The sequence below is a fragment of the Orcinus orca genome, chromosome 19 (assembly GCF_937001465.1).
Source record: "Orcinus orca chromosome 19, mOrcOrc1.1, whole genome shotgun sequence".
In the NCBI taxonomy this organism is placed as follows: Eukaryota; Metazoa; Chordata; class Mammalia; order Artiodactyla; family Delphinidae; genus Orcinus; species Orcinus orca.
In genome coordinates this window covers 4,251,074-4,266,648 of record NC_064577.1, presented here as the reverse complement: position 1 = coordinate 4,266,648, position 15,575 = coordinate 4,251,074, and the positions used below count along the sequence as shown (strand labels likewise).

Below are 15,575 nucleotides of genomic sequence, written 5' to 3'. Positions count from 1 at the left end.
AAGCAGCAAATCGCACATCAGCAGCTACACCCAAACACCCAGGTTCTGAGCTGAGCGCTAAGACCCACCCGGGGCTGCGGCACATTGATTCTCACTCAGCTTCTTCACATGCTTCCTCTTTTCACAACCAATCTAATCATAAATTAACAACTCCTGGTACTACAGCCATTTGTGAAGCGGCCTGGGCACAACTGCTTAATTGCTAAGGGAAGTGAGAGTCAGAGAGATTAGGTTACTCACCTAAGACACAGCAAGTGAGCGATGGAGCCTAGATTGGACCCTGGTCCATGTACCTCCAAAGCTAGCACTCACAGCCTCTATAGGGCTTGGCCCCCCTTATCTGGTTGACCAGAAGCACTGAGACAGGGCTGGGCCTGCCCATACAACGCTGGTTTCTTAAGCTCCTGGCAGAAGAAGTAGGCTCACAACAAGTGTGTGCCCTGTTCAAACCAGAAGCACGAACGGGCCCCAAACCGTTCACTAGAAGGGGAAGATCTACTTCATTAAGATTCCGACGGGTCCCCACCAGCCACCTAACTGCCAAAAAGAAAGGGAATGAAATAATGAAGTGGAAGGCATGTGCTACCCCAATATGCTGATTTCTCCAGATGTGTTCTATAGACAGCAAAGCAAGGACCCGGAGCCCAGCCAAACACACTCCTTCCAGGCTCTCATGCAAAGGCCACCTGATCCCAGCCCCCAGTGCCTACCTCGCAGCCCTCCAGCCCGCGCTGGTCCAGGCTTTGTGCTTCACGCAGCACCACGGGCGGTGGGGTCCCCGTGCTCCTTGTAGCCTTGGCCATCGCCCAGCTCCACAGGCAATGCATGACGAGGGGCCCGAGCCCAGGGTCCCTGGCTGCCCTGGTCCCTGGTGTGGTGTCCCAGGGAAGGAGGCAGGGAGAGGAGTTTCTGTTTTCATGACTGTAGTGAACAGTCACTGCAGCCAAAAATAGTCTGTGCCGGGGAGCTGGGGAGTCAGCACATACCTCCCGGAGCAGGTGCTGGGGGTAAGACACAGAGGCTCCAGCGGGGCTCGCTGCAGTGGGCCGGGTGTGGGGCAGGGGGCCAGGCACCCAGGGTATCTGGGGTACTAGGCTGAAGAAAGAGAGGTGTTCCCTGCCTCACTGCCCCCCTCCAAAGAGTCTGACCTGAGTCAACAAGGAGCACGATCATCTCCCTCCTCCCGGTGAATCATCTGGGGAAACCCCACCCCCGCATGAACTCCAATTGCTTCCAATGCCCCTGCTGCTCTCACAGATTTGGGGCTGGGTGGTTTAGACACCCAAAGGAAGAGCCGTACAAACTACCAGCTATCAAAACACATAGAAGGGACTTCACTGGCCGCACAGTGGTTGGGAATCTGTCTGCCAACACAGGGGACACGGGTTCGGGCCCTGGTCCGGGAAGATCCCACATGCCGCGGAGCAACTAAGCCCGTGTGCCACAACTACTGAGCCTGCGCTCTAGAGCCCGCGAGCCACAACTGCTGAGCCCGTGAGCCACAACTGCTGAAGTCCGCGAGCCACAACTACTGAGCCTGCGTGCCTAGGGCCCATGCTCCACAACAAGAGAAGCCACCACAATGAGAGGCCCGCGTGCCGCAACGAAGAGTAGCCCCCGCTCTCCGCGACTAGAGAAAGCCCGCGCGCAGCAATGAAGACCCAACGCAGCCAAAAATAAAATAAATTAATTTTAAAATATATACTTAAAAATCAAAAACTCATAGAACTGTACACCAAAAACAGTGATCTTGACTATGTGTAGTTGGAAAAAAGAAATGTACAAAGTGGTATGGCTGGCTAGCAGTGGCTGGTGGGGTTGTGGGGGGAGGTTATTTTCTTTTTTGAGTTTTATATTTTCAAATTTTCCTACAATGAACACTTGTAATTAGCTTTAGAAAATGTTACTTTCAGTGAAATTTTTAAAAAGATGCTCAGGCATCACAGAGGGAATATACAACATGGTCCCATTCATGAGAACTTAAAGTGTGTATGTTGTGACCCCAACTTTCGAGCCAGACTTCCTGGGTATGAATCCTGGCTCCCCCACTTACCATCTAGGTGACCTCGGGTAAGTGACACCATCAGTTTCTCTATCTCTATCCTATACTGGGGATAAAAGCATTGCCTCCTGCTACAGACTAAACACTTGTGTTCTCCCCAAAATTTGTACATTGAAACCTCATCCTAATGTGATGATATTAGTGGGGTCTTTGGGATGTCATTGAGTGTGGAGCCCTTAGGACGGGATTAGTGCCCTGATTATAAAAGAGGCACCAGAGGGCTGCCCGGTCCCTTCTGCCATGTGAAGAGACAGCAGGAAGACGGTCATCTATGAACCAGGAAGTGGATCTTCACCAGACACTGAATCTGCTGGCACCTTGACCTTGGACTTCTTTCTCAGTTGCCAGAACGGTGAGAAATAAATTTCTGTTGTTTTTAAGCTACCTAGCCCATTCTACGGTATTTCTGTTACAGCAGCCATAATGGACTGGAGTAAGACATCTCCCCAGAAGGTTATCAGGAGGACTGAACGACATGCTCCACGTAAAGCTCACAGCTCGGTCCCAGGCACACTGGGACCACTCACTAAAGAATCACAGCATAAATTCATGAATAAACGACATTTAGAAAAGAAGAATCAACCAACAAAGGCCAACGGGAAGGAAATGCACCACAATGTTTCCATCATTTCCTCTTCGCAGTAAGATTATGAGGTAAACCATCAATAAACAGCAGTATTGTTTTCTTTAATTTCTATACTTCTCACATTTTGAAAAGGAACATACATATAAATGACTGGATATTAAGAAGAAAAAAAAAAACACCCTGGAAAGCCAAGAAGCAATCATTACCTCTGTGCAGGATTACAGATGACCTGTTTTCTTTGCTTTTCTATACTTTCTAAAATAAATATTTATTACTATCATAGTGAAGAAAATGAGAAGTGTTATTAAAAACAAACACTGAAGAATAGACTCACCTATTATATCACAGACACATGATCTCTGCAGAAACCCTGCCAGGGTCTGGGCCTTTGACGAACCACCTCTGAGCCTGAGGCCCTTTGCCTCCTATACAGACAGAGGAGTTCTGCTCACTGTTGGGAAAGGCGGGCACAACGGTCACCGCAAGGTCCCCCCCCCAGGGGAAAGCCAGGTGACCCATCCCCATGGAGAGCCCCTGGTGAGGGTGGGGGATGGGGAGCTACAGTAGCAACAGTTGTTATCTAAGGGAGTGAGAGTGTGTGTCTGTGTATCGTTCTTCTGTCAGCGGGGCTCTCTTTCCTCCAAGACCCAATTCCCAAGTGTAGGTGGCCCTGACCCTTCAGGCTCGCCACCTTTCTGCCAAAGGGCTGAACCTATGACCTAGTTTGGGCCAACTGGAGTTCTCTGTCTTGTTAGCTCTGTGATTGGTTCTGATATGAGCACATGACCAAAGCCAAGCCAATCAGAGCCTTCCCTGGGATTTTTCAGCTACAGTTCTAGGGTAAGAAGCTCTCAATAAGAAACACCACCACTGTGCTGAAAGAAAGTGAAGCTTAGCTGCTTGTGCCCATCATGACTGCCGTGTGGAGTGGGCCTGGCCAAGAAGTGAGCTCTAATAGCATCATCTGAGCCCCTGCATCCAGACTTCCCTGGACTTTTATTACCTAAGCTGATAAAAGCCTGTTTTCTTTAAGCCGGTTTATATTGGAACTTGCTACAGAAGAGTTCTAACTAGAAGTAGGAGAACATAATAGCTTTTACTTAGTAAGTGCTTACTAAGTGCCCTGGTACCATGTCATCCTCTACCTATTTATCCACCCATCCATCCATCCATCCATCCATCCATCCAATCAATAGATAGCTACTGAATAGCAAGGGTGGGCCAGGCACCTTACTCAGCACAAGGGGTACAGCAGTGAACAAAAAATATAGTCTCTTTCCTTAGGGAGCTTATATCCTATTAGGAAACAATAAAAAGCAAATTCAAAAGTAACTAAAATACGTAATTGAGATTTGTGAATAAGTGCTAAAAGGAAACAGCATACTGAGACAAAGTGGTGGGCATGGCTGGGTGGCGGCGGGGCGGGGCATCTAATTTTAGACAGGACGGCTTCTCTGAAGAGCTGACTGTTAAGCTCCTGTCAGAGGACGAGAAGGTGCTAGCCATGAGAGTATAGAAATTTCCAGGCAGAGGAAGCAGAACACACAAAGGCCCTGGGCTATGACAGGAAACAACCTGACCTGTCCTAACATGAGGGGAAGAGTGAGGAGGGGCAGGAGGCCACACAGAAGGAGGCAGATACCAAATATTCCAGAGCCTTGAAGGTAATGGTGAGGAGTCTGGATCGTATGCTGAGCACAACAAGACACCAGCGAAGGACTGTACTCAGGAAAGTGAGGTGGTTGGATTGGGGTTTTGAGAAGAATCACTCTTGGCTCATGAATAATGAAACAGAGGGAAGGGCAAGAGTGACACAAAGAGTGATGTAGGTTCTACTGCACAAGTCCATGCAGTAGCTAGGACTAGGGAGACGGCAGCGGTGAAAAAGAAACATAGATGGATGGGGGATATATATTTGGAAATACAGCTGGTGGGATTTGCTAGTCAATTGAATGTCGAGGTGGAGGAAGCAGAAGGAATCAGAAATGACTCCTCAGTTTCTAGCTAGAGCAGCTGACAGATGAGTTAACAGGCTCAGAGAGGTAAGGGACTTATCCAAGGTCACACCACTGGCAAGTGGCAGAGTTAAGCTTATGTCCGCCTCCCAACAGCAGGGTCTGGGCTGTCTAATTCCAGAGGTCACGCTCTTAAGCGATCTTTCTTTCTAATCTTGCTGCCTGCCCAAAGGCATATAGCTGGAAGCAAGGACCACTGAAATTTATATGCTGATTTTTTTAAAAAAAAAGAAGAAGAATGAGAGAAGAGACTTTTTGCTTTAAGGTAATTAAAACAGTGTGGTATTGACACAAGAATTTCCCAATATCTAGCTGGGCAGATCTGTTCTAGAGCAATTTTGCCTTTGAGGCAGTCCCTGGAGAAGGTGGACAGCTGACAGCCCAGGAGCTAGTGGCCCCAGAGGAGGCTACAGGCACACAGTCTTGCTCAAGTCCAACCCGTTGCCAGTGGAAAGCAGAGGCAGCTCAGGAACCCCAGGCCACAGCAGGCCATCAGCAGCCCCTAAAGTCCTCCCCAGAGACCCTTGCAGTTCAACCTTCACTAGCTCAGATGAGAGAGTTCCTGAGACCTAAGAGACCAAAACTCTTTGGATAATCTTATTTAGATTAAGTCATTCAACAAGAACACCTATTACACGCCAGGCACTGGCGATAGAGCAGTGAACAAGACAGCCAGGTCCCTGCCCACATGGGACTTTCGGTCTCGTCAGTTTTCGCTGGGCTTGGCAGCCCAGAAATCTAAAGGATTGAGGAGATGGGCTCAACATTCAAAAATGCCAACCAGTACGGGCTAAGCAGAGCAGTCATCTCACGATTTTTCATATTTCTAGGAATCAGGCGCACCTCCTCACTCAGAGCTTAAAAGAGGGCACTTTGGTTCATGATCAGAAAAATAAATCACTTCATCAATGGGAAAGAGTGACGTCTGCAAGTCCTGTAAGGACAGGAACTCACAGGCAATGCCTAGAGCAGTACCTGGCACACAACAGGAGGTAAGTGCACGTTCACTGGGCGAACGCATGATCGGACAAATAGGAGAAAACGTGAGCACGCCCTCAGCTCTGTGTCACCCCCATGTTTCATCCTGTCTTCCCTGGGGACCTGTCAGTCTGCTTTGCCCCGTGGTTATTTGGAGACGTGTACATCCCACCACCCTGTAAGCCCTCCAGGGAAGACTGCACTCTGCTCATCAACGAATCCCCTGTGGTAATTAATCTGGGTACCTGGCACAAGGTAAGTGATCATTGGGTGTAGAATAAATGGATGGAAAGGAAAGAAAGAAGGAGGGGATTGAGGAAAGGAGGAAGGATAGAGGGAGGGGGGAAGAGAAAGGAAAAATGGGGGAGGGGAGAAAGGCAGGAGAAAAGAAAAGAAAGAAAGAGATTGAGAGAGAGGGAGGGGGAGGGGAGAGGGAGGAAGATTGAAAGAAATAAAGCTCAATTCAATTACACAACTACATACAATAGCCCCAGGCTGAGCTATTCTGGGTAAGACGTCAGATGACAAAATCTGTCAGGGGAAGGAAGCCTGGATCTGGAGTCACAAGAACGTGAGTTTGAATCCTGACCTGCCTGTCGGCTCGCTGTGTGACGCTAACATGTCGCTCAACATCTCTGAGCCTTGGTTTGCTCAGCGATAAAGTGGGGATCATAGTGTTTCTCCCGCGGCCCCCACCCCCCACCCAAGGTATCAGGATTAAAGAGGATGGTATCTATAAAATGCTGCCTTGTAGTTTGCCCTCTTCCTCCCATATCCCAACTTTAGGTCTTCCCCCGACTGGTTGGGTGATGTCCACATGCCAGTGCACCACGCAGGCCTCCACCTCCCAGCCGCTCAGGGCTGGTACTGAGGTCAGCGCCCAAGATCTCAATTCCTCAGCATGGCGGCAGCCCCAGGCCGGTGGGGCTGATCGTTGGCCTGGATCCCTGCACGTGGCTGGGTGAGGGTGTGCGCTGCATTCCGAGGAGGCTCCCAGATGCCAAAGAGCAAGGCTGTCAGGATGGCGGGGCCTCTGGCTCCCAAAGGGAGAGGGTGGGGATGGGAAGAGGGATGTGAGGAGACGCTAGGAGCAAGGGTGGCAGGATTCACGTCTATTAAAGCTGAACCCGGGAGCCAAATACCTGTTCACTCTTCTGGTCTAATCTTACACAGCCTCCCGCTGCATCCCGGGGCCCACAGAGCTAGAGCCACTCCCAGCTAATGGGAAACCAAGATGGTGGCAGAGGTCAGGCAGCTTTCTTGCCCATCCCCAGGAGAAGGCCTGACTTTACACATGGGAATGCACGGCCAGAGGAAAGGGCAAAGAGAAACCTGCCTAGTCGGGGCCACCACAAAAACCCCTTACCGGACCCACCTGCATCTTCAGTTCAAAACACGCCACCAGGGCTTCCCTGGTGGCGCAGTGGTTGAGAGTCCACCTGCCGATGCGGGGGACACGGGTTCGTGCCCCAGTCTGGGAAGATCCCACATGCCACGGAGTGGCTGGGCCCGTGAGCCATGGCCGCTGACCCTGCACGTCCGGAGCCTGTGCTCCGCAACGGGAGAGGCCACAACAGTGAGAGGCCCGTGTACCGCCAAAAAAAAAAAAAAAAAACCACGCCACCAGCGAGACCTTATTCGGGGAGCCTGTGGCCCATGGAATCCAGCCTCCGCATCACCCACGCTCCCGGCTAGCACTGATCCCAGCCAGCGCTTGCCACTTCCTTTAACAACTACCAACAGGGAAATTGCTGAAGAAAAAAAAAATGGCCCCATGCCAGCGGGCTCTGAAATCATTTCCCCAGCTGCAGCCAGAACATGAAGCTGCGACTTTGAGTTTTGAACCTATAGATGGGGAAGGGGGCGGAAACAGTCACAGCGTGTGAGTCTAGATGCCCGGGGAAGGGGCCCTGCCTCTAAACTCAGTCTCCTGCTCACTCCCTCGTCCCGAAGGCCCCCCAACCCTCCAGACCTGCTCCCCACTCCTCACCAGCCAGGGGCACTGGCTCACCTTCCACCCCTGCCCCCCGCCCCCACCAGCCCTGATGAACCCAGCCTTCTCACTAGGAGGAGTTCTAGTTTCCTTCAAACAATCCTAATGTTTTCTGTCTTCCTCTCTCAGGCACACACTCTTCCACGATCTCCCAGATAAAACCCCAACCCCTACGCTCCACTCACGGAGAGATCCACGAACCAGCCCTGTTTCCTCACCGATCTCCTCCCGGACCAGCCCTTTGCAAACACTTCCTGTGAGGACGGCACCAGCTTTCTGAGACCCAGACCCCGGGGTCTTTGCAGTTACTGTTCCCTCCCTCCGTCTGGTGTGTCCTTCCCCTTCCCGCCAGGCTAGCCCCCGGCCAGCACCCACGGTGAGTGTGCCCGCTTGCTTCCACAGACCCCAGGCTGGCTTCCATCCGGGCACTCGGTGCCAGCTGTCGATCGTGCATCTCCCCCAAGCCTGAGAGCTCCTGGCACTGGGGACAGCGTGTTTAGCATCCCAGCTCTCAGCACACGGCCCCACCGGCACGGGCTCCAGACCTGTGCTGCCCCATCACGGCAGCCGTCAAACGGCTATTTAAATTAAAATTCAGGACGACAGAGACAAATGTTAATTTCACTTTCTCCGTCGCACTACACAGATTTCAAGCGTCCCCCGCCGGGCCACATGTGGCTGGTGGCTACCACCCTGCAAAGGGCAGGATAGAATGTTTCTAGCATCACAGAAAGTTCTATTGGACAGTGTCACTCTAGACAAAGGACTGATGGGTGGGTGACGACAGGAAGGCATCTCCAGAGCTGCCCGTCTCCAGCATCCACAGAGGAGGGAGAAGAGGAGTCAGTGGGCACACAGGTCAGAGTGCCTGCAGCAGGCTCTGGAGCCGCAGAGGGCTGAGATGTGTCCCCGGTGGCAAAAGGAGGAAGAGTGCAGAGTCCCTTCGTCCACACCAGAAACCCAGAAGAGCCACACCACCCTGCGGCCACTTCCACGTCCATCCCCTCTCTTCATCCAGCAGGAGGGCATTCTTTCCAGGAGACTGTATGGCCACAAACTGGTGACCACAGTCTAAGGACAAAGCTGAAATACTATTTAGATAACCCTAGAGGCCCAGATCCTGGGAAGGTGCTTTTGAAAAGGAAGGAGGAGGTTATACATGGATACACGGCTACACACACGTATGATGCAGGTATTCTCCTGGGGGAAGAATCAGAGCCCCAGTCACGAAGCCATGAGGCCTCAAGATCAGCAGAGAACTCAAAGAGGCTGAAGAGACAAGTCCCATCACACAAAGACCATCCCCAGAGGCCTCGGGGAGCAGCCCTGGGGCAAATCATCTTGGGGGTACTGACTGCACCAATGCACCCCCATAGCTCAGCACAAGGAAATTGCCAGACTTCATGGATTTGAATCCCTTCCCCAAAAAGCCAGACAGAAAAAGGACAGGTAGAGACCCCATTTTCAAGTCTGGCACCCCCAGCCTCCATCCCACTGTGACCTTCGCTCATTCCTCCATCACTTTTCACCAGCAAGTATCGGCCAGGGCTTCCCATATGCCAGGTGCCATGCTGCTGGGCACCTGGCTTCTTCTGGGCATGAACTGATGCCTTCTGTGTGGGCCTCTATGTGCACACGTGGGCACCCCTCCAACACAGCGATTCCTAAGATATCACAGAGAAATCCAACCTCTTCCTACTCTATGGCTAAAGAAGGATGAGGTGGGTTTGCCTGGACTCACACAGAGATGAGATTCAGACTAAAAGCCTACAGGATGATATATAGTCTACGATCCCATTTTAGCATCTAAAAAAAACAAAACAAAAAAGAAAAGGAAATTTGGATGTGAATAAAAACAATGTGGTACCCTGGATTGGAACCTAGAACAGGAAGAGGACAGTAATGGAAAAACTGATGAAATCCAAATAGAGTCTGGAGTTTAATTAGTAGTCATGTACCAGTGCCATGTTCTGAGTTTCCATGAATGTACCCTGGTAACGTATGATGTTAATGATGGGGGAAGCTGGGAACGGGAACTCTGCATTCTCTCTGCACCTTTTCTGTAAATCTAAAACTATTCCAAAATACAACATTTATTTAAGAAAATAAACAATGATTTCAATGACATACAGAAGTCAAAGGATTCTGTCTGTGAGGTCAACTTTGGAAAGGCATGGGGCTTTCATGCTGTTTGGAAATTTGGTTTCTGAAATGTGCACCTATTCTAGAACCAGTTCTGGCTGAAAGCACACAGGATGCATCGAGGCCTAGCAGGGTGGGGTGGGTGCCGGTCAGAGTCCACACAACTGGGCTTCCCTGGTGGCGCAGTGGTTGAGAGTCCGCCTGCCGATGCAGGGGACACGGGTTCGTGCCCCGGTCTGGGAGGATCCCACATGCTGCGGAGCGGCTGGGCCCGTGAGCCATGGCCGCGGAGCCTGCGCGTCCGGAGCCTGTGCTCCTCAACGGGAGAGGCCACAACAGTGAGAGGCCCGCGTACCGCAAAAAAAAACAAAAACAAAAACAGAGTCCACGCAACTGCCGGGGTTAAGAAACAGAACAAGACAGGCCAACGCCCCAGGGCTGGCCTTGAAGCCAGGTGCGGAGCTACTCTAACTCTGCCCCCGCCCCCCCATGGCAAGGAGAAACTCTAAGGAACACAGCGAGTGAAGGCAGACCTCCCCGGTCAGAAGGGGCTGGGATTTCTAAAGGAAACAGCCTTCTTTCCAACATTCAGGACACTCTGGCCTGAACTGACATGAGATCTGGGGGGAAGAAAAAGACTAATCTTGAGAAGAAGGGTCTGGGGAGTCTGGGGGAAGATGGAGTGACACCTGGCCAGTGTTTCCTTGTGGTTCTTAAAACCCAGGCAGCCTAGCCTGCCCTCCTCCTGTTCCCCAGCCACTCTGGCCTCATTTCCTCCAGCCCACCAGTGATGGTGAGGATGCCAATGGTGGTAAGGATGACCATGTGTGGCCCTTGGGACCAGCAGCAGGTGGGAGGCGGACACTGGGCCTGCCTCCAGTTGGTCCCACGTGCTGCCTTCTGTCTTAAGCCCTCGGCCAACTCCCACTGCCTCTTGATTCAGAAAACCGCCCCCCAGCCAGCCCCTGTCTCCATCCACTCCCCTGATGGCCACTTACAGCTGCCTGGTGCACAAGCCTCCAACAGTCGCTGTTGGGTCTGACTCTCACTCAGGAATAATGGCAGCTGAGGATGAGGTGAGGAAACTGCCCTAATTTTCCCTCTTCCACCCCAGCAAACACCACAGTGCCTCGAAGTGCTCGACCCTCACAACTGCCTCAGCGAACACATGGCACATGGGTTACTCCCCCATTTTACAGAGAAGGAAACTGAGGCTTAGGGAGGTTAAGGGTTTGGCCAGGTTCCCAGAGCCAGGCCAAGAACCCAGGCATTTCTAAGAGGCAGGAGAGAGACGTGGCAGACAGCGAGGACTCAGTGCATACACAGCACTTGGACTACACGCCAGGTGTGCTCTCTCTATGTCAGCTTTGAGGCAAAATGAGACCCTGAGGGGTCCCAGGAGCCCCTTAGTCATGGTGCAGACTCATAATCAGACACAGAGGCCTCCCAGCACAACCCCTTAATAAATGAAAGGTGGTCCGTTATGTCAGAAGGGCTCCCTGGGGCTCCGGCCTTCCTGGAGAAGGCCCCCTCCCCTGGGAGCACCAACTCTCCCAGGGGTCTTTCCAGAGGCCGACTCATGGGCAGCCGGGCATGACTGGGAACATGGATCTTTGGGGCTATAGTCCCAACGGTGGCCCATCTTATAGGCTTGAAAAGCCAGACCCTGGAATAACCTGTGTCACCACCCACTCAGGACCAAACCCTTGACTCAGGGGACATCCGCCATGTCATGATGAGATCCACCCTTCCTCCCTCTTCTCAAACAGTCATCACATCAGGCCCAATACTCAAAGGGGATTCTGTGACCAACAACCAGCACAGGCAGGTCCCCGTCTCCTGGAGCTTGTACTCCAGCGGGAGAGAGGAGACAGACCACGAGCAACAAATAAGTTACGTAAACTCCAGAAAGTGACCGGTGCCCTTGAGAAAATCAGCCAAGGTGCATTGGTAGAAAATGAAAGATAGGAGTGACCTTTAGGTCACATCATCAGGGAAGACTGCCTGGAGGAAGTGACAATAGACCTGCCACTAGAATGATGTCCACGGGATCAGCCTAGGAAAGAGCACTTCAGAGAGCGGGAGAGTGGGTGCAAAGGTCAAACCGGAGGGAGCGAAGGGGAGAGTGAACGAGATGAGGCCAGAGAGAGGCGGGCAGAGGTCCAAGTGTGTGCGGCATCTGGTGTTTATTCGGAAAGAAGTGGGAAGCAATGGAAAGTGACGTGATCCAATTTACGTTTCTTCGTGGGCACTCTGGCTGCTGTGTGGAAAATGCAATGAAGCAGGTGAATGATAAAGCAGGGAGACAGTTCCAGAGCTGCTGCAGGAGTTTGGGCGAGAGAGGATGGGGGCCTGGACCGTGGTGGTGGGGGAAGGGAGACATGGAGGGAGGTGGGCGGGTCTGCAGTACGTCTTGGGGCAAGAGTCACTGAGCAACTGGAGACACTCGTGCCGTCTCACCCTGAGCCCGCCGTCCCCACACAGCTCTCTGCTCAGACTCTGCCCCACTGCTCCACGCCAGGTAGCATCCTGGCTCCCAAATACACCTGGCTCTTGGGCTCTCCTGCCTGTCTGACCACTGAGCACAAAGGAGCTTGCCCCTCATTTACCACCCAGCTCTATCACGCATGACTTTGTGATTCAAACATCACCTGACTCAGAATCTGCTTTACCTCTGGGCCCGACTGGGAGACCCCTGTACCGGCTGCCACCAGAGTGCTCTCCAGAGGCCAAAAAAGCCTCTGTAGCCAGCCTTCGTGGTACTGGCTTCTGCCCTGGGCACAGCTGGCTCCTGTCTCAAAGACTGACATGGGTGGGGCTGGGTCTCCTGCACACTTTGCATCTCTGGAGATCTGAGGGAAACCCCTTGAGGAGCAAAGCCATCTGCCAGCGATGTCTCAGGCCCGAGACAGGAAGTTAGAAGGCACAGTTTGGAATCCAGCAGGCCCAGGTCTGAACCTCAAGTCTGTCCCTGTTACTAGCTCTGGGACCCTCATAGAGCCCCTCGGCCACTCTGGACCCTCACAGCCAAGTAGGGATGACATTGATGAGACGCTGGGCAAGTCACTGCCCTCGTGGGGCTCCAGTGTCTCCAACTTAAGCTACAGACATGAGTGTGAGGGGAAACGGCTTCATCCTGAGATGTTAGGGAGGGGTGGGGAGCCCCTAGAGAAATTTTAGGGGTTGGCCTGGGGAGCTGGAGGGACCCTTCAGTTCTTCCTAGTCTCCAAGCCCATGATTTTAAATCTGTCACCATGGATTAACCATTATATGTTTGGATCTCCTTCCTGTATGGCAGAAAACTGTGAGGCAGGTGGGGGTGGGTGGGAGACAGATGGAGAGATGTAGAGAGGTGAAGTTCATTATACGTCTTATGTGTTATTATACGTATACATTATACATATTACGTGTTACACGTACGTGGAACTGTTAATAACGCCCAAGGTACCTCCAGCTCACAAAACAGTTTCCCTCAACCTTCACATGGACCAACTCTTTTCTGCCAGTATCTTTCTTTTTTTTTTTTAATTAATTAATTAATTTATTTTTGGCTGCGTTGGTCTTCGTTGCCACGAGTGGGCTTTCTCTAGTTGCGGCGAGCTGGGGCTACCCTTCCTTGTGGTGCATGGGCTCCTCAATGCAGTGGCTTCTCTTGTTGCGGAGCACAGGCTCTAGGTGCATAGGCTTCAGTAGTTGCGGCATGTGGGCTCAGTAGTTGTGGCTCGCGGGCTTTAGAGCGCAGGCTCAGTAGTTGTGGCACACGGGCTTAGTTGCTCCGCGGCATGTGGGATCTTCCCGGACCAGGGCTTGAACCTGTGTCTCCTGCATTGGCAGGCGGATTCTTAACCACTGCACCACCAGGGAAGTCCCTCTGCCAGTTTCTTAAAAGCTGGCATATGCCACAAATATGAGGGCCACTGGGGCCGGGGCCAGGGTCGGGAGCATGTAAGGTGCTGAGAGTGCCCCTGTGGGTCCCCCCCATTCATTCCCATCTTCTTCCACCCCCTTCCCCAAACCTTTTATGCTCATGTCACCTCCTGTCCTGGAATCTCTCCTAGGGAAAATTCTTAAATACACAAATAGCTTCCTAAATAATATTAACCACCATGTTATATATAATAGTCAACAACTGGAATTAACCTCTGCCTAGTAAACTACAGTACATACACTTCAACATTATGCATCCACTTAAAAAAAGGCTAGGGGTCACCAAGTGTGAAAATACGGGGAAAACAGGCTGGTTAGCAGGTCAAATGGTAAGCGCAAAATATAAAATTGTTTATTCAGGATGGTTTAAACCAGTGTTGCCCTAGAGAAATATAATGCAAGCCACACACTTAAATTTTAATTTTTGAGCAGCCACATTTTAAAAAGTAAATATCTATGAAGTTAATTTTAATCACATTTTATTTAGCTTAATATATCTAAAAGTGTCATCTCACCAGATTAAAATTTTAAAGTTGTTAATATTTGTTTTCCTTTTTTCTGTATCAAATCTTCATTCAGCACATCTTTGAATTTATATCTTTGAAATCATAACACATCTCATGTGGACTTGCCACATTCCAAGTCACAATATTAGCTACCTTACTAGACAGCACAGGTCTAACCCACTAGAGATTTTTTAAAGATTTAACTATTAGGGTAAAAAAAAAAAAAGACTAGAAGGAAAAATCAGAATCTTAATGATCACAGATTTTTCTCTGAGTAGTGGGAATACGCATGTGATTTTCCCCCTCCCTTTTCTGTTTTCCAAAGTGTAAATGAATTCATATTACTTTTAAAACAATAGCAAGAGTCCATCTTTTTGATTTTAGAAGAGAAATAAAGGATTTAAAAGACCTGGCTGGGTGAATCACACCTGCCAAACATTGATTTATTGATGCCCCGTGAGAGCTGTCCTGGACCCCTGACCCTCTCCATGCAAACTGGTTGATTAGTTAGTGGGTAGGTGGGTGGGTAGGTTGGATGGATGGCAAGAGAGAACAAAGGAAAGAAAATAATATATTACTGCAGTTACAGGAGAAAACTGAACTCAGACCCTTGCTTCCAAATTCCAAAGCTATCATTTACTAGCTGTATGCTTTTAAACAAGTTATTTGACCCTTCTGTGCTTTCATTTCCTCAAGTATAAAATGGCAATAATGATAGTAACTCCTTCACAGGGTTTTGTGAGAATGAAGTGAGATTCTCTGCACAGAGTGTTTAACACAGTGTCTGTTGCACAGCCGACGTTTCCAGAAATGTTGGCTGCTGTCCTCACGGCGAACCTATGAGTGGTGTGGTCAGGCTGTCTGGCTCATAAAGCGATGGCGCCCAGGACACATACTAGAGCCACATGTACCCTGAGTCCCTCCTGTTGCTGCCATCCCCCCACATCCCTTTCCTGAGTAGAGGGCACTAGCCACAGTGGAGCTGGTCCTCGGGTTTGTGCGTGGTCCCTTTGCTTGACTACCCCCCATGCCCCACCCCCAGAGCCCAATCCCCACAGCCCGGCCCACGTACCTGTACCACCTCCGGCCTCACGTTAAAGGTGTACAGCCAGTCGCTGAAGCGAGGGTAGCTGTTGAGCTCCGGGGTCCTCTCGCTGGGAGCCACGCTCAGCTTGCACTGCCGCTGCTTGCAGATGTACCGGACCAGCTTTGCCTGTGGGAAGTCCAGGAAAGAAAAGTGGGTTCATTCCGGGCACGTGTACATGGCAGCCCCGAGCATGACATGGGGAGCTCTGGCAAACACGGGCCGTGTGATAAGGACGGGGGCCTGCCAGGTGCCCCCTCTGCTGCCATTCAAACGGGGTGA

At 51.1% G+C, this 15,575-nt stretch overlaps 1 protein-coding gene across 2 annotated transcripts in view; it reads right to left on the bottom strand.

Annotated features, from left to right (window-relative positions):
- KSR1 (kinase suppressor of ras 1) overlaps positions 1 to 15,575 on the bottom strand; it is a 150,798-nt gene that overhangs the window by 50,733 nt on the left and 84,490 nt on the right. For both annotated transcript variants that reach the window (XM_049702453.1, XM_049702454.1), the window contains exon 2: positions 15,282 to 15,422. In XM_049702453.1, the coding sequence (XP_049558410.1) occupies positions 15,282 to 15,422 (141 nt within the window). The remainder of the gene's footprint in view (positions 1 to 15,281; positions 15,423 to 15,575) is intronic.